We start from the raw sequence: 17,997 nt of genomic DNA on the forward strand, positions 1-17,997 counted from the left end.
ACATGGGGAAGGCATGCATCACTGAAGGTCGTCCACTGGGAGCGTGAGGGTTGTGAGTCGGACTTATTCTGTGATTATTCCAGGCACGATGACCAGCAGCTGACCCTGCATATGTAAATAGTGTCATAGTAGTTTTAGTGTCCTGTGTAGCTATATAAGTGTATAGCCTGTTGTTAAGTAAGGACGACCCTAATGAAGTGTACTGTACGTGTTCCGTCAGTCTCCTCATGTGTGTGCATATCCTGCGTTCAGTTTTAGGTTTACTTATCGCGTCTCCACTAGTCCTTTGTCCTGAGAGAACCTGTATACGCTACATTGGTGTCAGAAGCGGACAGGATGGACAACCTGTGGCAGACACTAGCCGATTCTGTCAAGCGCTGGCTGACCCTAAAAGAGACAAAGCCCACCAGCAGCACACATGGAGCCTGAGCAACTCCTGGGTGCGACAGGTGGCCACAGCCCTTACCAGGGCTACTCAGTAGTGGTCCCGCCGGTAGAATTGGGGCAACTGCCCGCTACTCCCGCCCAGCAGGTGCCCCAGAGAGGAGATGCCCTCCCTGCCGGAGCCGACCAGCTGTTCCTACACCCGCGGCGTAGTTGCGACCCGGTCACTATGATGGGGAAGCGCCCTGGGAGACATACAAGGCGCAGTTCCAGCTCGCGGCCCGGACGAATGGCTGGAGCCGGGAGGAGATGGCCGGCCTCTTGGCGGCGGCGCTGAAAGGAGCGGCCTGCCAGTTGCTCCTGGATGTCCCGGAGGAGGACCGAGGCCAATACGCGGCGCTGGCAGCAGCTCTCCGGCTGCGCTTCGGTGTGGAGGAGGCGCCAGACCTGATTCGGGAAAGGCTGGCCCTGCAGCGGCGCTGACCAGGAGAGCGACCGGGCCAAGCGTTGCATGGAAGCGAGGCACGCTGTTGAGCACCTCTACCAGCGAAGCTGCGCGGGCCTCGATCGGGACCAGCGGCAGCAGCTCCAGGCGGTACTCGCCCAGAACGAGGACCTCTTTGCAGCAAGAGGTGAGGACTGCACCCGCACTGCCCTCGTCCAACACGACGTCCCACCGGGACGCATGGCTCACGCCAAGCGGACCGCCGCTGAGGAAAAGATACGGGAGACGTCTGCAGTGGGGGTGACTGAGCCCTCCGCGAGCCCGTGGTCGGCGCCTGCTGTACTGGTCCGAAAAAAAGATGGCTCGTGGAGGTTCTGCGTGAACTACTGCAAGCTGAACAAGGTCACCCTGAAAGACTCCTACCCCCTGCCAAGGATACATCACGGGGTCGACCTGGTTCAGCTCCCTTGACATCCGCTGCGGCTACATGCAGGTACTGCTCGCTCCCGATGCTCGCCCGAAGACGGCCTTTTCCATCGGACAGGGCCCCTGGCAGTTTACTGTCATGCCCTTTGGCCTGTACAATGCCCCGGCGACGTTCGAGAGGCTGATGGAGAGGATGCTGGCATCGGTCCCCCGGAACCAGTGTGTGCTGTACCTGGACGACCTGCTGGTTCATGCCCGGGGTTTCAACCAGGTCTTGACGAACCTCCAGACAGTGCTTGCCTGCATCCGCCGTGCTGGCCTGAGGCCCAACCCCTGCAAGTGCGAGCTCCTGCAGCAGGAGGTGACCTTCCTGGGACATGTTGTTGGACCGTGAGGGGTGGCTACAGACCCAGGTAAGGTCGCTGCAGTGAGGGGTTGGCCGACTCCCCACACCGCCGCGGAGCTGCAGAGCTTTCTGGGGTTGGCCTCGTACTACTGGAGGTTCGTCCGGGACTTCGCCAGCATCGCTGCCCCGCTGCACCGCCTCACCAACAAGGGCCGCCATTTCGACTGGGACTCAGGCTTTGAGACGGCTTTCGGCCGGTTACGCAAAGCCCTGGGGGGGGCCCCCGTGCTGGCCTACCCCGATCCTAGGTTACTGTATATCCTGGATACCGACGTGAGTGACTCAAGGGTGGGTGTATTGTTGGCGCAGGAGGGGCCAGATGGGGAGCGTGTAGTTGCCCGTCGCGAGCTGCTGGCGGTGATGGCGGCGGTCCGCCACTTCAGGCCGTACCTGTTCGGGACCCAGTTCTGGTTGAGGACCGATGAAGCGTCCCTCATCTGGCTGCTCCACTTTAAGGAGCCGGAGTGGCAGATGGCGCGATGGATAGAGGTCCTGCAGGAGTATGACTTCACTGTCGCGCACCGTGCGGGATCTCGCCATCTCAATGCCGACGCTCTCTCGCGGCACACCATGAGGCCGCGGACTGCCGCTACTGCGCCCGGCGGGAGCAGCGTGAAGGGGCCGTCCACACCGTGGCGGAGGCGAGCACTGCGGCCATGGCCCTGGAGGGGTCACTGGGGGTGGGCCTGTCAGACCTGGCGCAGCAACAGGCAGCTGATCCCGACATGGGGCCGGTGCTCCGCTGGAAGGCAGCAGGAGCGCGGCCGGTGCCGGAGGAGCTCGCCGCGCACCCAAAGTCCCTCAAGGCCCTCTGCTCCCTGTGGGAGGCCTTGGAGGTAAGGGACGGGGTGCTGCGCCGGGGGTGGCGGGTACCCTCCAGTGGCAAGATCCGGTGTCAGCTGGTGGTGCCACAGTCGCTCCGCGGGGCTGTACTCCGAGCGGTGCATGGCCAGCCGGGCGTGGGGCATTTCGGCTGTAACAAAACCCTGCAGCGTTTCCAAGGCCACTTTTATTGGGGTCTCTGCCACCGGGATGTGGAGCGGTACTGCTGAATGTGTTCGGTGTGCGTGGTGCAGAAGGGTTCCCCAGAGCGCTCTCGGGCCCCCCTCCAACAACACCAGGTGGGGGCTCCTATGGAGCGGGTGGAGGCCACCTTCACCTTGCGCTCTGGGCGCATCGGACCACGGTCCAGGAATCTACTGGGTGCACCCCGGCCTTGCTCATGCTGGGCCAGGAAATGCGAACCCTGGTGGACCTGGTCTTCGGTCCGCTGTCCGGAGATGATTCGGCACCGCTGGCTGGACCGGACTACAAGTGGGACCTGCGGCAGGTGCACAGCTTTGCCCGGACCCACCTGATTCAGGCGGGAGTCCGGCAGAAGCGGCACTACAACCTGCGCTGCAGGGGGCCTGCCTTCCAGCCCGGGGACTAGGTTTGGGGGTACAGCCCGCGCCGCCGCAAAGGCCTCAGACCTCAGCTGGCGCCGTCGTAGGAGGGGCCTGCTGAGGTCCTCGGGGTGGAGGCCAAGGTCTGCTACCGGGTCTGGTTGCGAACACGGGTGAGAGTGGTGGTCCTGCACCGAGACCGCCTGGCACCCTACCGGGTCTGGGAGGAGGAGCCCCGTGGGGAGGATCCGGAGGAGCAGCCGGGGCCGGAGTCGGCCGACAGTGGGGCCTCCGCGGGCGCAGCGGCCGCTCACGCAGAGTTCCACAGCCTTTAGCTGAGTATGAGGACAGCCTGAGGGGGGTGTTCGACGTCGGCGGGACACCAGACACTTCAGGTGGGGGCAGTGTAGCGCCCTCTCCCGGTGGTGAGGAGGAAGCGCACCTAGGCACTCAGGGTACCGCGAAGCAGGCTGGGAGTTGTAGCCGGGGAGAGTCTGAGGGTCAACACGATGACCAGCAGCTGACCCTGCTTATGTAAATAGTGTTATATTAGTTTAAGTGTCCTGTGTAGCTTTGTAAGTGTGTAGTCTTCTGTTAACGAGTTACCACCCTAAACTGTGTACGTGTTCCGTCAGTCCCCTTATGTGTGTGTGTAAATCCTGTGTTGGTCTTTGTTTTGACGAGAGAATAAAAGCAGTTGCTTGTTTCGCCATCTCTTCCCCAGTTGTACTTTATCCTGTGTGAACTCCAAAACGCTACAGTATCATATTTTCGATTTCTTTTTTTTAACTTAAAAAAATTGTTTGCCCAGCATAATTTTAATTTTGCACGGTAACGATATATATCACGATATAGATAGTTTTCTCATAATTTCAATAGAACATGGTTTAAAAGGAGTACAACTTTTTTTTGCCTGGAGTTAACTATTAGGTTATTATTAACTGTTGGTTGGCTACTGTGTTGTTCCTTTAATATTTATGAAATTTCACATTAATCTGAAGTGCATGTCGAACATTTTCAGCACATTTTTATTTTGCAGAACTTAAACAATACAATAAACTTATGAACATGAATTAAATAAGTAAATATGTAATACTTCAAATAAAATTGTCACCGACTTAAATATGTAATACTTCAAAGAAAATTTTCACAGACTTAAATATATAATACTTCAAATAAAATGAAAAAAGTAATAATTGTAAGAAGATGACTGGAGTGTGTAAAGTCAATTACACACGGAGAGATTTAGCCCTCTGGCTTGAGTGCAATATAAATCCCGAAAGTGAATCCCAGCAGGACTGACCTCCCCATGGCCCCGCCCCCTCTTTAGATACTGTGCGCAGTCATGCCTCGACCAAGTCACCACAGACACCAATGGAAACAGAGCAAACCGCTCATCTCCACCTTTTTACAATATTTCACTGATCTGGCACAAATCCACGTTTGGATTAGGTGAGTCATTGTAACTAGACTAATGGTTACTAAGAGTTAGGTAACTAATCACCCAACTCGTCAATTGTAACTTTAGCTAATTGCATTAATGAATTAAAGACTTGGATATGTGAAAACCTTTTGTCACTCGACTCTTTTGCCTCAAAGATTCGGCACGTAATCTAGGCGTCATCTTAGATACAAGACTCTCATTTAACTCTCATGTTAATATAGTATCGAAGGTGTGCTTCCTACAGTTAAGAAACATTGCAAAACTAAGGCATCTTCTCTCCACTCAAGACACAGAGAAACTAATACATGCCTTTGTATACAGCACATTAGATTACTATAATGCCCTACTATCAGGGAGCACCTATCGCACTTTCAACACCTTACAGCGAATTCAAAACGCGGTTTTGTGTATTTGTTACTAGGAGTAGAAAGTACAAACACATCTACTGTATAGGTAGCTCTCTCCATTGCCTTCCTGTCAGGTACAGGGTAGACTTCAAAGTTCTTTTACTTATAAGGCTCTCAGAGGTCAGGTGCCTGTCTGTTTAATGGAGCTGATTAATGTATACAATCCAAGTAATCCACTTAGATCACAGAATGCAGGTCTTCTTCTTAATCCACATATTAATAAAATAACAGCTGGAGGTAAAGCCTTCAGCTACAGGGCCCCTAGTTTATGGAACAATCTGCCAGCCTACGTACGGGATGTCAAGTCAATCTCAGGACTTAAATCCCGACTGAAAACCTATTACTTCAGCCTAGCCTACTCACACCTTACATCATAGCCTGCTGGAGCTATGGCTGCTGGTGCTGCTGTACATGCCATTGTGTGTCTCTGTGTTGGCCTGCCAGGTAGATACATCTGTTCTGACCAAACTATCCTATTCTCCTCCCCACATGTCCGGTTGGTGCCCGGGCTGGGGACCATCTGAGTCGAATGCTGCATCACTGCCACGGATCCAAGGGGGACATCGCGAATATAGCCATCGTTTAGGGAGAATTTGCTGGTCTACAGAGATCTGCATGGAGTACTGTCACACAGAAGGAAGGTTTAATACTCCACACTTAGTACTTTTTTTTAATTGTATAATGTTAGCATGCCCAGAGGGGTTGGGCAGCCAGTTGACCTTGGACCCCCAGAGGTTTTTCTTCTGCTTTCTGAGGAGTTTTGGGTTCCTCTCCTCTGTTGTGTTTTGGCCTCTTCTCTTTCTGTACTGTAACACGTAGTGCGAATTACGGGGGAGCTAGGGGGAGCTTAGCTCCCCTGAATAAGCCATGAGCTCCCCTGAAGAGACCATTTGCAAAATTTTGGGGGGGGTCTCTAAAATATGGAAACTGTCAATTAAAAAAATTCCTATTTCTACAGTATGTGTCGCGTTTTTCCGGTATAGACTACATTTGCATTTCTGTTTTCAGCGTGTTGCTGCCATAGAAATAGCTAAGCAATTGAATACTATTACCGATCAAGGCATGGTGGTGCTGTTACAAAAGTAGGCAACGTTCCTTTTCACGTGACAAACGGACAAGCTAACAAGTCACTCTTGGTTACGTCTTCTCAAAAAAAAAAGGTGCACAGTAAATATGCAGAGAAACTTTCCAATGACATTCAGTTTTCAATACATATTTCTGAAAAACTACGATAATGCCCAAGAGAAAACAGGGAATTGTACTCGCTAATTTTGGGTTCACAAAACAACCCAAACTGGGCGATCTGACTGTTGCTGCTAGTGGTTGCTCGTCAGACAGTTCAGCTGCTGACCCGCCTGCCTGGCCTGCCCCTCCGAATACGTCCACCAACAGCACTGGCTCCCCAGAGGAAGAGGCTGTTCCCTCTGTGACCCCAGTCGGCACCAATCTACCGGCTAACTGGACCAGCCAGCAGTGGACAGAGTGGAAAAAACGTAACCCATGGCTTTTCGTTAAGAATGGAAACTTGGGATGCACACTGTGCAGAGATGCAAAGTCTTCTGCTGTCAGAAAAAGCACTTGGCATGCATTTATCTGAGGAGTGGATTCATGGAGATGTGAGTAGGCCTTTGCAGAACCAGAAGCGGAAAAAATATATAAACACCGTGATAGCTTATCACATAAAAGGGCCGTTGATATTGAAGAAACAAAGCAAAAAGAAATTCTCCCAAACAAGGTACTTGAATTTAATTCAAGAAACTGCAGTTTCATTCAGATCTGCCCATATGGTGTCCAAGGAAAGACTAGCTTATAAAAAGTTCACTCCTTCAATAATGTAACCGGAGCTTAATGGTGCCAAAGTAGGCACTGTACATAAGTCAGACCATTCCTGTGCTGAAATTATAGGTCATATTGCAAAGCAAATGCAGAACAAGCTTGTGTCGAGTATAAAAGAACTTAAGTCACAAAATAGCCTCACTATTGATGAAAGCACAGTGAACAGGCGTGCTCATCTCATCATATACATGAGATGCGATGAGAGTGGGAAAGGGGATGTGGTCAATGTATTTTTGGACATCACAGAGCTGACGGATGGCACAGACGTGGAATCAATCTACAGTTGCCTGAGAGGGAGCCTTAGTAACGTGGGTTTTGATGATGAGTTCATGAAGAAATATCTCATCAGCATAGCCACTGACGGGGCTGCAGTGCTCACTGGCAAATCCTCTGGACTGACTGCTAGGCTAAAGCGTGACTTTCCTAAAGTGCATTCCATACACTGTCTGGCACATCGCCGTGAACTGGCAGTCCAAGATGCTCTCAAAGAAGTGGCTGGGTGTAACCGTTTCGAATTCTTTATCGCAAAACTATATTCACTTTATCACCAATCGACTAAGAACGCTCGGATGCTCGAGAAAGCAGCCGCAGATCTAACTGTGCAGATTTTGAAAATTGGCCAGATTTTGAATATTAGATGGGTGGCAAGCAGTTTTAATACTGTAAAAGCAGTATGGAAAAACTTCCCTGCATTAGCACACCATTTTAAAACAGCAAGTGAGGGGGGATGCATCACGCAGTGCCACTGAGAGACAGAAACAAAAGGGACTACACAAACGCCTCACTAACTCCTCATCTGTTGCTGATTTGGCATCTATGAAAGACGCTCTCCGTGAGCTGCTGGACCTGTCCCTGAAACTCCGAAACACAGACACATCTCTGGTGGAGTCCAGTTGCCACATTCAGCAGACCTTCGATATCTTGACAGCCAGGAAAGACACCAGCAGTCAATCCGCAGTGAAGGCCGAGCAGCACTCGTCACTGGGCATGTTTAAAGATGTTGACATCTCAGAGGGTACAGGAAAGATAAACCGGCTCCAGTTCTATCAGTCTGTGATCAATAGCCTTACAAAGCGACTCGGAATCTGAATTAGTCCAGATGCTGAAACCGCTGGATAAGGGCTTCTGGCCACAGGATCGTGATGTCTTAATTCTTTACGGGGAAGGTGAAGTTGGTGCGCTTGCTAAAGCACTGGGCGAACCCGTCAGAGAGGCAGGGGAGGAATTCCGCGACTGGAAATTACAAGGCAAAGCATCAGGACAGACGCTGGGAAAACTCCACAGCAGGCCGGACGTGCCTCGCCACCTCAGCCGACTGCGGGCAGGGGTTCTCTGCCCTGAGTGACACTAAGAGAAAACGAAGCCCCTCCTCACTTCTTTTTGTTGATCTGAATGGACCTCCTCTGGAGAGATTCGATCCCTGCCTCTTGTATCATCTTGGAGTAAAGCAGGCCACCACTCGTCCACTTCATGGGCAACAGGACGGACACCACAGACAGCTGAGCCCAGGCCTCTGTGGTCACTTCTATTGTAAGGTAAGAGTAACTCCTGTTAAACTATAACTATATAATCCAGTGCTCACTTTGTATGTGTTAGTTGACTGGCCTTTCACACGTGATGCGTCCCCCCCCAAACCAGGGGCGAGCTCCCCCTGATGCCAAGATATCATTCGCACCCTGCTGTAACATCATGTGTTGTCACACAGCTTTGTTAAGTGCCTTGGGGACACCTTGTTGTGAAAGGTGCTATATAAAAATAAATCAAATTGAATTGAATTGAAATTGAATATAGGACAGCTTTTGTCTAAGTCATTTCTGTTTGAGGAGGTGCCAGTTACTGAAAGTAATGACTCACACACTTCAGACATCACTTTCCTTCTTGCAAGCACTCCGAGTAGCCTACACAGTAAAAAACCGCTCCAGCCACAAGGAATCGCAGCCCTACCTGTGAACAGACTGTGAGTTTCTTTTAACGCCACAGAAAGTAGTATTTGTGCTGCTTTTGTTCCTCAGATGTATTGAACTGATGACTAAAGCTATAGTACAGCAATAGCTAGTCTGTATTTTACATTGTTTACATTTTTCTAATTTACTCATATTTTTAGCTGTGGCTAAATATATTTTCCCAGAGACTAGATTACTCAAACGATTTCTAGCAAAAAAAATATCTGGCTAATTACGACATTTTTCTGTTAGGTAGTATTATTTTTTCCAACATTTTTATCAAACTTATCTGGCGAATTCTGATCAGCTTGCCCAGCAGGATTGAGGTTTGACTGTAACTATAAATATCGTTTGAACCCTTTGTGTCATCAACGTGTCACTGTCAAATTGTAAATATTACTGTTGGCTAGATGTCTCGTAAGTTTAAAACTCATACTGATCACTGATTTCAAATACAAATGTTTAAAATAGCAATTGCTTAGTGTGACTCTCAGAGAACAGCTTAGTTCGGTTCCGAAGAGGTTCTGTAATTCTGTTTTTATGCTCGCCTGCTTATCGACATTGATGCCCTGCAATGAACTGTCGAATTTAAAAGACAAGACAGTTGTGAAGACTTACTGTTCATGAGTCAAAATCACATCCATATTAGCTCAACTCAACAGACAACACTGAGGACTGGATGGAAATATTACACCATCATGAGAGCTCTCCGCTGCTGACAGTCTCATCACACTCTGTTTGTGAAGGTGAGCTGCAGGGATCAGTAGACTGTGTTCATGTGTGAGTGATCGGGCGCGAATGGCAAATCTTTAATCACTCATTTAAATATGACATACATATGAACTTCAATGTAACTGAAATCACAAATTGGATTGAACTCTGCCTCCTTCTGTTATCTTGACACAGGTAGATTTCAGCTTCATTGGCTGAGCCACTTTCTGACACCCAGCCAACTGCTGTCTCAGACAAACATGAGTAACAGCCTGGCGTTTCTCGGGAGGATGACGTCTGAAACACGGAGGAGGTCAGCTTGAGTGTATTTTTGTTTAACACCAATATATTTGTGTGCAATGAACTTCACTGGGTCAGCATTATTTTGATACTAAGATTTCCATACGTTTTCCAACTTAATGCCTCCTTTTCTAAACCTTGGAAATCAGTCATTTTTAAGAAAAGGATACAGCACATGTGTCAGGGATTGTGCTCTGCAAAAGGATGTACAGCCATTGTGAATTTTCACAGGTTCCACAGTGCAAGAGCAGGTATTCTTCAGACACCGTCTGCCGCCTGTACCCAACACCAGCAGCTGAGTCTAGCAGTCCTACCTGGAGCTCAGGCCCCTGGGATCCTGCAGAGGCAGTAGCAGCACATCCTCCACAAGCACACGAGTCAGATGCTCTGCACTGCAGGGAGCTCTGGGCTGCAGCTACAGTGGGACAAGGAAAAACAGGACACTGTTAGCAGCTCTTCCTCAAGACTCATCATGATGTAAACAGATGGAACTATACAACCTGTCACTAGAGCTCATTTAGAAAAAGCATGACCACAGGCCAGTCCTATTGAAGCCATTATCAAGGTCTGAAAATACATCACATCATATATTTTGAAAGTATAGTTTTAGACGTAGGAGTACTGCAGTTGATGCACCACATATTGATGTTAGGAAATGGCACTTACTGCATCAAACATAATGTCCATCTGCCTCAAGCACACTTAAAAATTTAATTGTGAAGAAATGGAAGCAGTGAAGGCACTTTCATCAGGAAACAGTACCTCAGTGTGGAACAGGCGCGCAGGGCCTGCAGACAGACAGCTCGGCTCAGGGCATCACTGGGCTGCTTTTTAACAAACGCCTGTGAAGAGATGGGAGAGAAATGTAAACCCCACTTCCCTCCATCAAAAGACACCAGGACAGGGCCTGTGCTCATCTAGAGGCACAGCTGAGAGTCCAGAGACTGTGTGCAGCTGCAGCGAGGAAGAGAGCGAGGGCACCTCTCTCCCCTCTGATTTCTACTGACAGTAAGGACTGTCAGAGCATCCGTGTGGGAAAACAGCAGACAGGCGGCTGCGTCAGATACACTGACCATCATTGTTGCCAGGAGCTCGGCCTTGGCAGGGAAGCTGGGAGCTCCGGAGGGACTGGCGCTGCGCACTGCCTGTGCCATCATGCCCACACTGCGGCACAGGCTCAGTCTGACACTGGGCTCCTGCAGGGGGACACACAGCAGCTCACTCACTGACAGCCCAGGAAGGCCCTGCAAGGAGTGAAAAACTCACTGGAATAAATCCTGACTGCACACACATTACAGAATGTACCAGCAGGTTAGTCAAGTCTGCAGAAAGCAGTTGTGAGGTTCACACTATGAGGTCTTCTGTTCTTAATAGCAAATTTAAACATAAAAAACTTAACAGTGATCTTTAAATTTCCTTCCTCTCTGGTGGTCAAATGACCAGTAAAACTAGTTTTAGCTCAAGTCCTGGGGTGATTGCTGTGAGGAGTTTGCGTGTTCTCCCTGGGTTTCCTCCAGGTGCTCCAGTTTACTCCAACAGTCCAGCGACATACTGGTAGGTTAACTGGCCTGCGGTAACATTAGCCTGGTGTGAGTGTCTGTGTGCCCTGTGAAGGACTAGCGTCCTGCCCGGGGTGTACCCCGCCTTGTGCTGTTGCTTGCTGGGATAGGCTCAGGCAGTACATGACCTGCACTCGATAAAGCAGTTAGAACATTGGTTTAATGTTTACTTTCCATTCATATATTGTCCGTTTCTAGAATGACATATCTCTACACTCAGTGACTTTCTGAAGAAGGTACAAAATGCTTGTCTACGGAAAAGTGCTTTGAAAATCTCCCCATCTGTCCTCATACTTGTAGATGCTCCCCGTCTGTCCATTAGTCGTGTAGAAAGGAATCACTGAGATTACGGTTTTCATGGCTGTCGTCAACAGCAGCAGAAGCCCTGAGTCTGTGTGTGAGGAGTGGGAACAGATCACCTCACCTCTCTCTCCACAGGATTCTCAAACCCTGCTTCTTTCACACTGTCCTGAAGCGCTTGTTTCACAGTCTCCTGCTGAGAGAGGTGCTGGGCAGCCGCACCGACACACTGGTACAGGAAGGCCTGTGACACCGGAGAAGAGGACAGTGAGCACTGAGCTCAGGAGGCTGCTCTGTACAGCTGCACTGAGAGGACATGTTAGCTGTGGAAAGGAATGCTCCAATCGATCGGCTGCCGATAGATATCAGCCGATTTTTACTCCAAATGACTCGATCAGTGGTCTCTAAATTGACCAATCTCAAAAACCAATTTTGCGATGACTACATTTCCGACATTACCTGAACATACAGTAGCAACATGTCCTCGCCGGTCTGGCACTTTTTCCACACTTCTACAAAAGACGAAGAATTTGCAGTTTGCAATACATGTGCAAAAGAAGTCGCTCGTGGGGGATCACCGGCTAGAACGTTCAACACCATGAACCTCATCAGAGATTTGAGAACTCAACACAAAACAGAATACGCAGAGTGTGAACAATTAGCAAGTGCAAGAGCTGCGGCGACTAGCAAACCGACTCTCGCTCAGCCATCAATAACGGCAACACTTAAAACACTGGAGCCTTACAGCAGGCACAGCAAGACAGCCGAAAGAACTACGGGCAGGATCTCTGCAGGCGACGTATGAGGAGATTCTGAATGAAGATAAAAGCGATGGTCGGGACAGGAATGACTCAACAGCATCAGAGATTAATCTCCACCTCAGTCAGCAACTCATCCCAAGAAGCGCAGAGCCAGTGGCTTTCTGGAAGAGCAAACCAAGCCGTTTCCCTGCCTTGGCAGAAGCAGCTCAGGTCTACCTTTGTGCTCCTTGTACTAGTGTGGACAGCGAGCGTTTATTCAGAACAGCAGCGCACATTTTGCATGAGAGGAGGAACAGATTGTCTTCAACACAGGCACAGCCGCTCCTATTCATAAACAAGAATCTGCCCTCGATGATTAGTAAACAAGAGGCTCAGTAGCTAAAGAGCCAAATGATTCTGACTTGTTTCCTTTTGGTTGTAGTCGGCTGCAATCTGCTTGTTAAACATCTTATTGAACATTTTATTTATTTTATTAGAATTGTGGGTTGTGATTAAGACAAGCCTGTTATTTTGTTTTAGCTGTTTTTATGTTATTGCTATATATGTGCCAAATGTATATGTAATATTTATAAAGGTTTTGTGTGCATGTTTGATGAGTAAAAAGTCTTTATTTTATTTTAAGTGATTATTTTATTTCTTTTAGTCAGTAGTGTTTATTTTATGGTAACTGAACAATAAGCCCACTACATTTTATTTTGTTAATAAAAATAAACAAATTATACCTGTGGTCTAGTTTATTTTAATGGGAAAAAATAACCAGGGTAACACTTAGCCATGGGACATGAGGCGTGTACATGGCTTATTGTAATGATTTTAACAGAAAAAAGCGTCCGATTCTAATGACAGGGAATCGGCCCTCAACAGCCTGATGGGAGCATCCCTAGCTGTGGAGACGACACCCTGAAGTAGAGCACAGAGCGCAGAACCCTGAAGGGGCTCTCCCCTCTACTGCACAATCAAACACTGCTCACAGCTCACATCAACACAACAGCACACACGTATGAACCTAGCCTGAACAGACACACACCTTCCAACATCTAATACACAGCAAATTACAGACACACCTGCTATGTCCACTACGTCACAACACTAGGTGAGGAATAAGACTTTTAGAGAGTAAAAGTCCCAGCTTCTCATGTAGCTCAGCCTTCTGTCAGACTCACTTTCTCCTCAGAGGTGGAGCTGAGAGCGCAGAGCACTCTGACTGTGTCCTGAGTGAGCCTACAGGCCCACACCTCATCCACCACTGTGCTCAGTGTGTTAGAGAGCAGCTGCAGACACACAGGGGAGGCAATCAGGTCCACAGCAGAATGAGCCAACACACCCACACACCACACTGGGCACCTGAAATTACTGCACAGCTATGAGGACTGACAACGACTCTCTCACACTACAGCATGACAGGACCACCTCAACAAGAGAAGAGAGATTATTCTCTTGAATCCACAGCAACCCAGGAGAGGAAGCACAAGACAGCTGTCACTGCATCTGAATGACATGACATTACCTAACAGAGAGAGAAGATCACTTTCCCTGTCTGTGCCCCCTCCCTCTCACTGTGTGTGTTATCAGTCCCCACTCCACACGCTTCAGGAGAGCCAGCACACCCTCTCAGGAGCAGACACGCCGGAACTCTCCTTCCTCCGTGACTTCACTGCTGCGGCCGGAGCAAACCCTCCCAGAGTGCTTTGCGGGAACTGAAGCCCATCGCCGCTGCAACCCGGACTCGCTGAGTCTGAAGGCAAAACCTCTCTTGAGAGCTTCGCTGTCAGTGTGTGAGGCTGACACACTGCTGCGGGAAATACCTGCGGCCGGGAGCAGCAGAGACCCGTCGCGGAGCGGGGCTGCAGGTCTGCCCTCGGCTCTTCTCCGCAGTGTGACAGGAGGCAGAGAGCCGCGCCTCAGGAGCTCCACACGCCTCCACAGGGATCAGCCGCAGGGAGACGATCGCTCCTCCGACACACAGCCGCTCACAAATAACGGCTGCGCTCCTCTCGCGCCCTCAGTGGAGCGGGCAGCCGCGAGCCAGAGCCGGAGGAGGCGGAGACGCCGAGCGCTCGGAGCTGCGACTCAGCCAATCAGAAGCCGCGATCAGCAGGGGGCGGGGCCTGAATGATAAACAATAGTACATTAGGAATATTTTAGATTAATTATTCACACAATAATTAAACAGGCGCCAGTGAAAATGCTTGTCAAATACACTTCAGTTCAGCATCCTTCCATTCCCTAAAAGAGGTTTCAGTAACATGGCTGGGTAGCTTGTTCCACACTCCTACAATACTTTGTGTAGAGAACTCACTCCTGTTCCGACTGGTGAGTCATGTCCAGCTGTTTCCTGAAAGACACCACTGTTGGGCAGCTTGTTCCACACTCCAACAATAACATTTCCATGTACTGGGACAGTTTCTTGAGAGACTCCTGTAAATTCCTTTCCAGTTTTAACACGCTGGCAATTCATGTTTGTAGTGAAAGGCAGGCTCGTCCCATTTAGGGAGATTTGAGTTGTATTTTTTTCTCCTGGGACCACTGTTCAGGATCCTATTTGAAATCTTCTTGCCTCATCTCTAATGATGTTAACACTTTATAAACTTTATTACATCGGACATGATTATGCTGAATCAGATGTTTTATTCATTTATTTTTTTTTGGTTTTATTTGATAACGAGCACCATCATTAAAATAAATGGTAGTACAGAAGCTCAGATAGGTTCCATTCACTCCAGGTTGTGCTCAGTTGTTTTTCACTTCATCTAGAAAGCTGATTTGAAGTCTTATGTCTCCAATCGTATCAAAGCAGGTCTTTCATGGTCAGCCCACACTGGAACAGAAGTTCCACCACCACAAGCTTGAAGGTCTTCGCCTGAACACCTGCCTGAACCCCTACAGCACTGAACCGAAACTCACAAGTGAGGCCAGATCAGTAAATCGAGATCTGTGAGATCTACTCAGATCAGTAAATCGAGATCGAAGACAGACTGTAAATTATGTGACTGTGGCACAGTCCTGTATGAGCTCCAGATCAAACCTCAGGCACTCGTCACTTTTAAATCTGGACTGGTACACTAACGTTGAGAGAATCACTGGGATGTCTTGCTTAAGACACAGGTGACCTGAGGCATGAGGTGATGGAGGGGTTCTCACCTGCAAGAACATGCCTGTAAACTACATTGACATTGTTAGGACCCCCAGCCCCAGTGGAACAGTGTCAGGCAGCGTGTGGGTGAGCAGTCCCCAGGAGCAGATCCTGGTGAGAATGACGGAACTAGTAGGGCGAGCAGTTCAGTCCCTCTGACTGGTACAATACCTTGGCTGAGAGTTTTCCTCCTAGAAGAATCTGGTGCAGCACAGCTCCTGTCCCTCTCTGTGTTATTGGTGCACAAATGATAAGAATCGTGTGAATGGGAAGAACTCTTTTCACCTGCCTCACATTTTCAGCAAGTGCTTCACAGGAAGGGTGGGGCCCAGTGCTGCCACCAGGGACTGGAGACCAGCCTGAGAGACACACAGCAGCCAAACAGGGGCACCAAGGGGAACGCACCCACTCTTGTGATCAGTGCCAGTGAGAGTTTCTACACCCACACAGTCAGTGTCTCAGCTGAGGATGTTCATTATATCTGGAGGTGAGGACAGCTTCTCTACCAGAGTGTTTCCTCTCTCTCGGGCCTGTGTCAACCAGTCCTGGAATTTGAGCTGTTAATTCAATGATTAGGTCAGTTTGGTTGTATAAAACACATTGGATTGTCATTAAATCTGATACCAGATTGCTCAGATTGATGTTTCAAGAGCCCATCATTGACATGAATCTGTTTCTGGCATGTGCACTAAACATTAATGTGTCTCATGTCTCGTTAGCTGTGAGGAAAGACTGTAAATACTGTCTGCAGCACAGCTCCCTGGATACAGATACAAGTTAGAACTGTGTGTGTGGGTGTGGATGTATATTCACCTTTACTGTTCAAAATACTTAAATGATTTTAAATTAAATACAGTGTTGGGGCCCAGGGTTCAACTCTGGAGCTGTGGTCTGTGTGGAGTTTGCATGTTCTCCCAGTGTTTGTGTGGGTTTCCTCAAGGTGCTCCATTCCCACCCCCCACCCCCCACAGTCCTAAAATGTACAGGTAGGTTAATTGGCTTCTGGGAAAATTCTCTGTGACATGTTTAAGTGTGTGCATGTACGTGTGTGTCTGTGAGTGTGTGTGAGAGTGTGTGTGTGTCTGTGAGTGTGTGTTTGAGTGTGTGTGTGTTTGAGCGTTTCCGTGTCTGTGCGTGTCTGTGAGTGTGTGTTTGATTGTGTGTGAGTCTGTGAGTGTGTTTGTGCGTGTCTATGTTTGTCTTTGTGTGAGTCTGCCCTGCAGTGGACTAGTGTCCTGTCCAGGGTGTATCCCGATAGGCGTCTTACTTGCTGGGACAGGTTCAAGCTCCCTGTGAACCTAATTTGGATGAAGTGAAAATGGAAAGACGTTTCCATAATCAGAAATTCCTAAAATAACGGAACTGCAAGCTCTGTTACAACATTGATATAACAAAGGATCAAGTTTCTCAGCCAGAATCTGGTCCCCAAAACTGATCAGGACAAAATCCACCTGCCTTTCCCTGCTTCTCTCTGTCTGTCTTTGTTCTTTCGTTTGGTGTTTTACTCCCCTTTTCAGGTGCTTAAAGGGCTGTAGATGTTCGATCGAAGAGCTAACTTAGAGTCTCAGCTGATCAGCTCAGCAAACGGCTCCATCGATACAATAAGAGCTCAGCAGGACAGGGTCCCCAGTCCTGTGTGTCTGCAGGATTTCAGTCCAGCTGGACTTTCAGTGACCTCAATTAGCTCATTATTGACTTAATTGGACCAGTTTTATAGCTTCTTCCAGCTGTTCAGGAGCTGCTGCCTCGAGGACCCCTGCAAACCTCACCAACGTCCTGGGTATCCATGAGCAGGACTGGGGCTGAGCTACAGCAGGGCTCACCAGAAGCAGGCCTGGAGAGCTTCACCTGCAGCTCACAGTGTGTGAGGCTGGCCTCAGCTTCACTCACGGTCTCCTTTGCTTTGTCTCCAGATGCTTTTGCAGGGACTGGATATCGGTCTGATAGTGTTTGCGGATCTCCAGCTGTGTGTGACCTTCAGTGTGTCTGTTCTGGGCTTGAGGGCTTTGAGCCAGACCGAGGCCAAGGTAAGGAATCAGCCCAGCACACAGCTGCTCTGCTGCCAAACTCGAGTCACCACCCGTCCCACAGGAGACTCAGATCAGGACAGTCTGGGGGTGTCTCACAGAAACTGGGACCTAAACTGGCCACGATCTGGTTTCACCCCTGGGTTCTGGTAGGAGGTATCGCAGTATCAGAGCACTGACCAGTAGATTCAAAAACAATTTCTTCCCCAAGGCAGTCTGCATTATAAACAGCTCAAATTAGCACCTGCACTTTAAGGTACTGCACTGTTTGCACTATGTCCTGTCTTGGCTGTGTTATAACGTCTAGTGTCTAAATGTATTGTCCATGTCTGTTTGTTATTTCTTTTTCCTCCACTGTTACTGGGTACAGCTGAACGAGTAGGCATTCCAACACACTTGTTGTACAGTATATGGCCAATAAAACATCTTGAATCTTGAAAGTGACTGCCTGCAGTAAAGCTTACTTTGCCTGTTCAGCAGTAGGTTAAACTGAAGAGTTCTGACAGAAATGCTCATTTTATGTGCAGCCG

General features: G+C 49.0%; 1 protein-coding gene across 1 annotated transcript; it reads right to left on the minus strand.

The window, feature by feature from the left end:
* Nucleotides 1-10,065: 10,065 nt before the first annotated feature.
* Nucleotides 10,066-12,026, minus strand: LOC148815464 (maestro heat-like repeat-containing protein family member 1). The gene is made up of 5 exons (XM_088905110.1): nucleotides 12,006-12,026; nucleotides 11,671-11,790; nucleotides 10,761-10,883; nucleotides 10,450-10,529; nucleotides 10,066-10,102 (listed from the first exon to the last, which is right to left on the minus strand). The coding sequence occupies exons 1-5, from the start codon at nucleotides 12,024-12,026 to the stop codon at nucleotides 10,066-10,068; spliced, it is 381 nt and encodes a 126-aa protein (XP_088761236.1).
* Between the last annotated feature and the right edge of the window lie 5,971 nt (nucleotides 12,027-17,997).

Source organism: Atractosteus spatula, chromosome 25 (assembly GCF_055471065.1).
Source record: "Atractosteus spatula isolate fAtrSpa1 chromosome 25, fAtrSpa1.hap1, whole genome shotgun sequence".
In the NCBI taxonomy this organism is placed as follows: Eukaryota; Metazoa; Chordata; class Actinopteri; order Semionotiformes; family Lepisosteidae; genus Atractosteus; species Atractosteus spatula.

What these genes read in the sequence shown, in the direction of transcription:
- LOC148815464 (XM_088905110.1), bottom strand. Translation starts at nt 12,026, where the DNA reads ATGTTGCTACTGTATGTTCAG. An exon ending in TGTTGCTACTGTATGTTCAG is followed by an intron (nt 11,791 to 12,005) that starts GTAATGTCGGAA and finishes CCGGTGTCACAG; the next exon opens with GCCTTCCTGTACCAGTGTGT. An exon ending in AGCTCCTGGCAACAATGATG is followed by an intron (nt 10,530 to 10,760) that starts GTCAGTGTATCT and finishes ATCTCTTCACAG; the next exon opens with GCGTTTGTTAAAAAGCAGCC.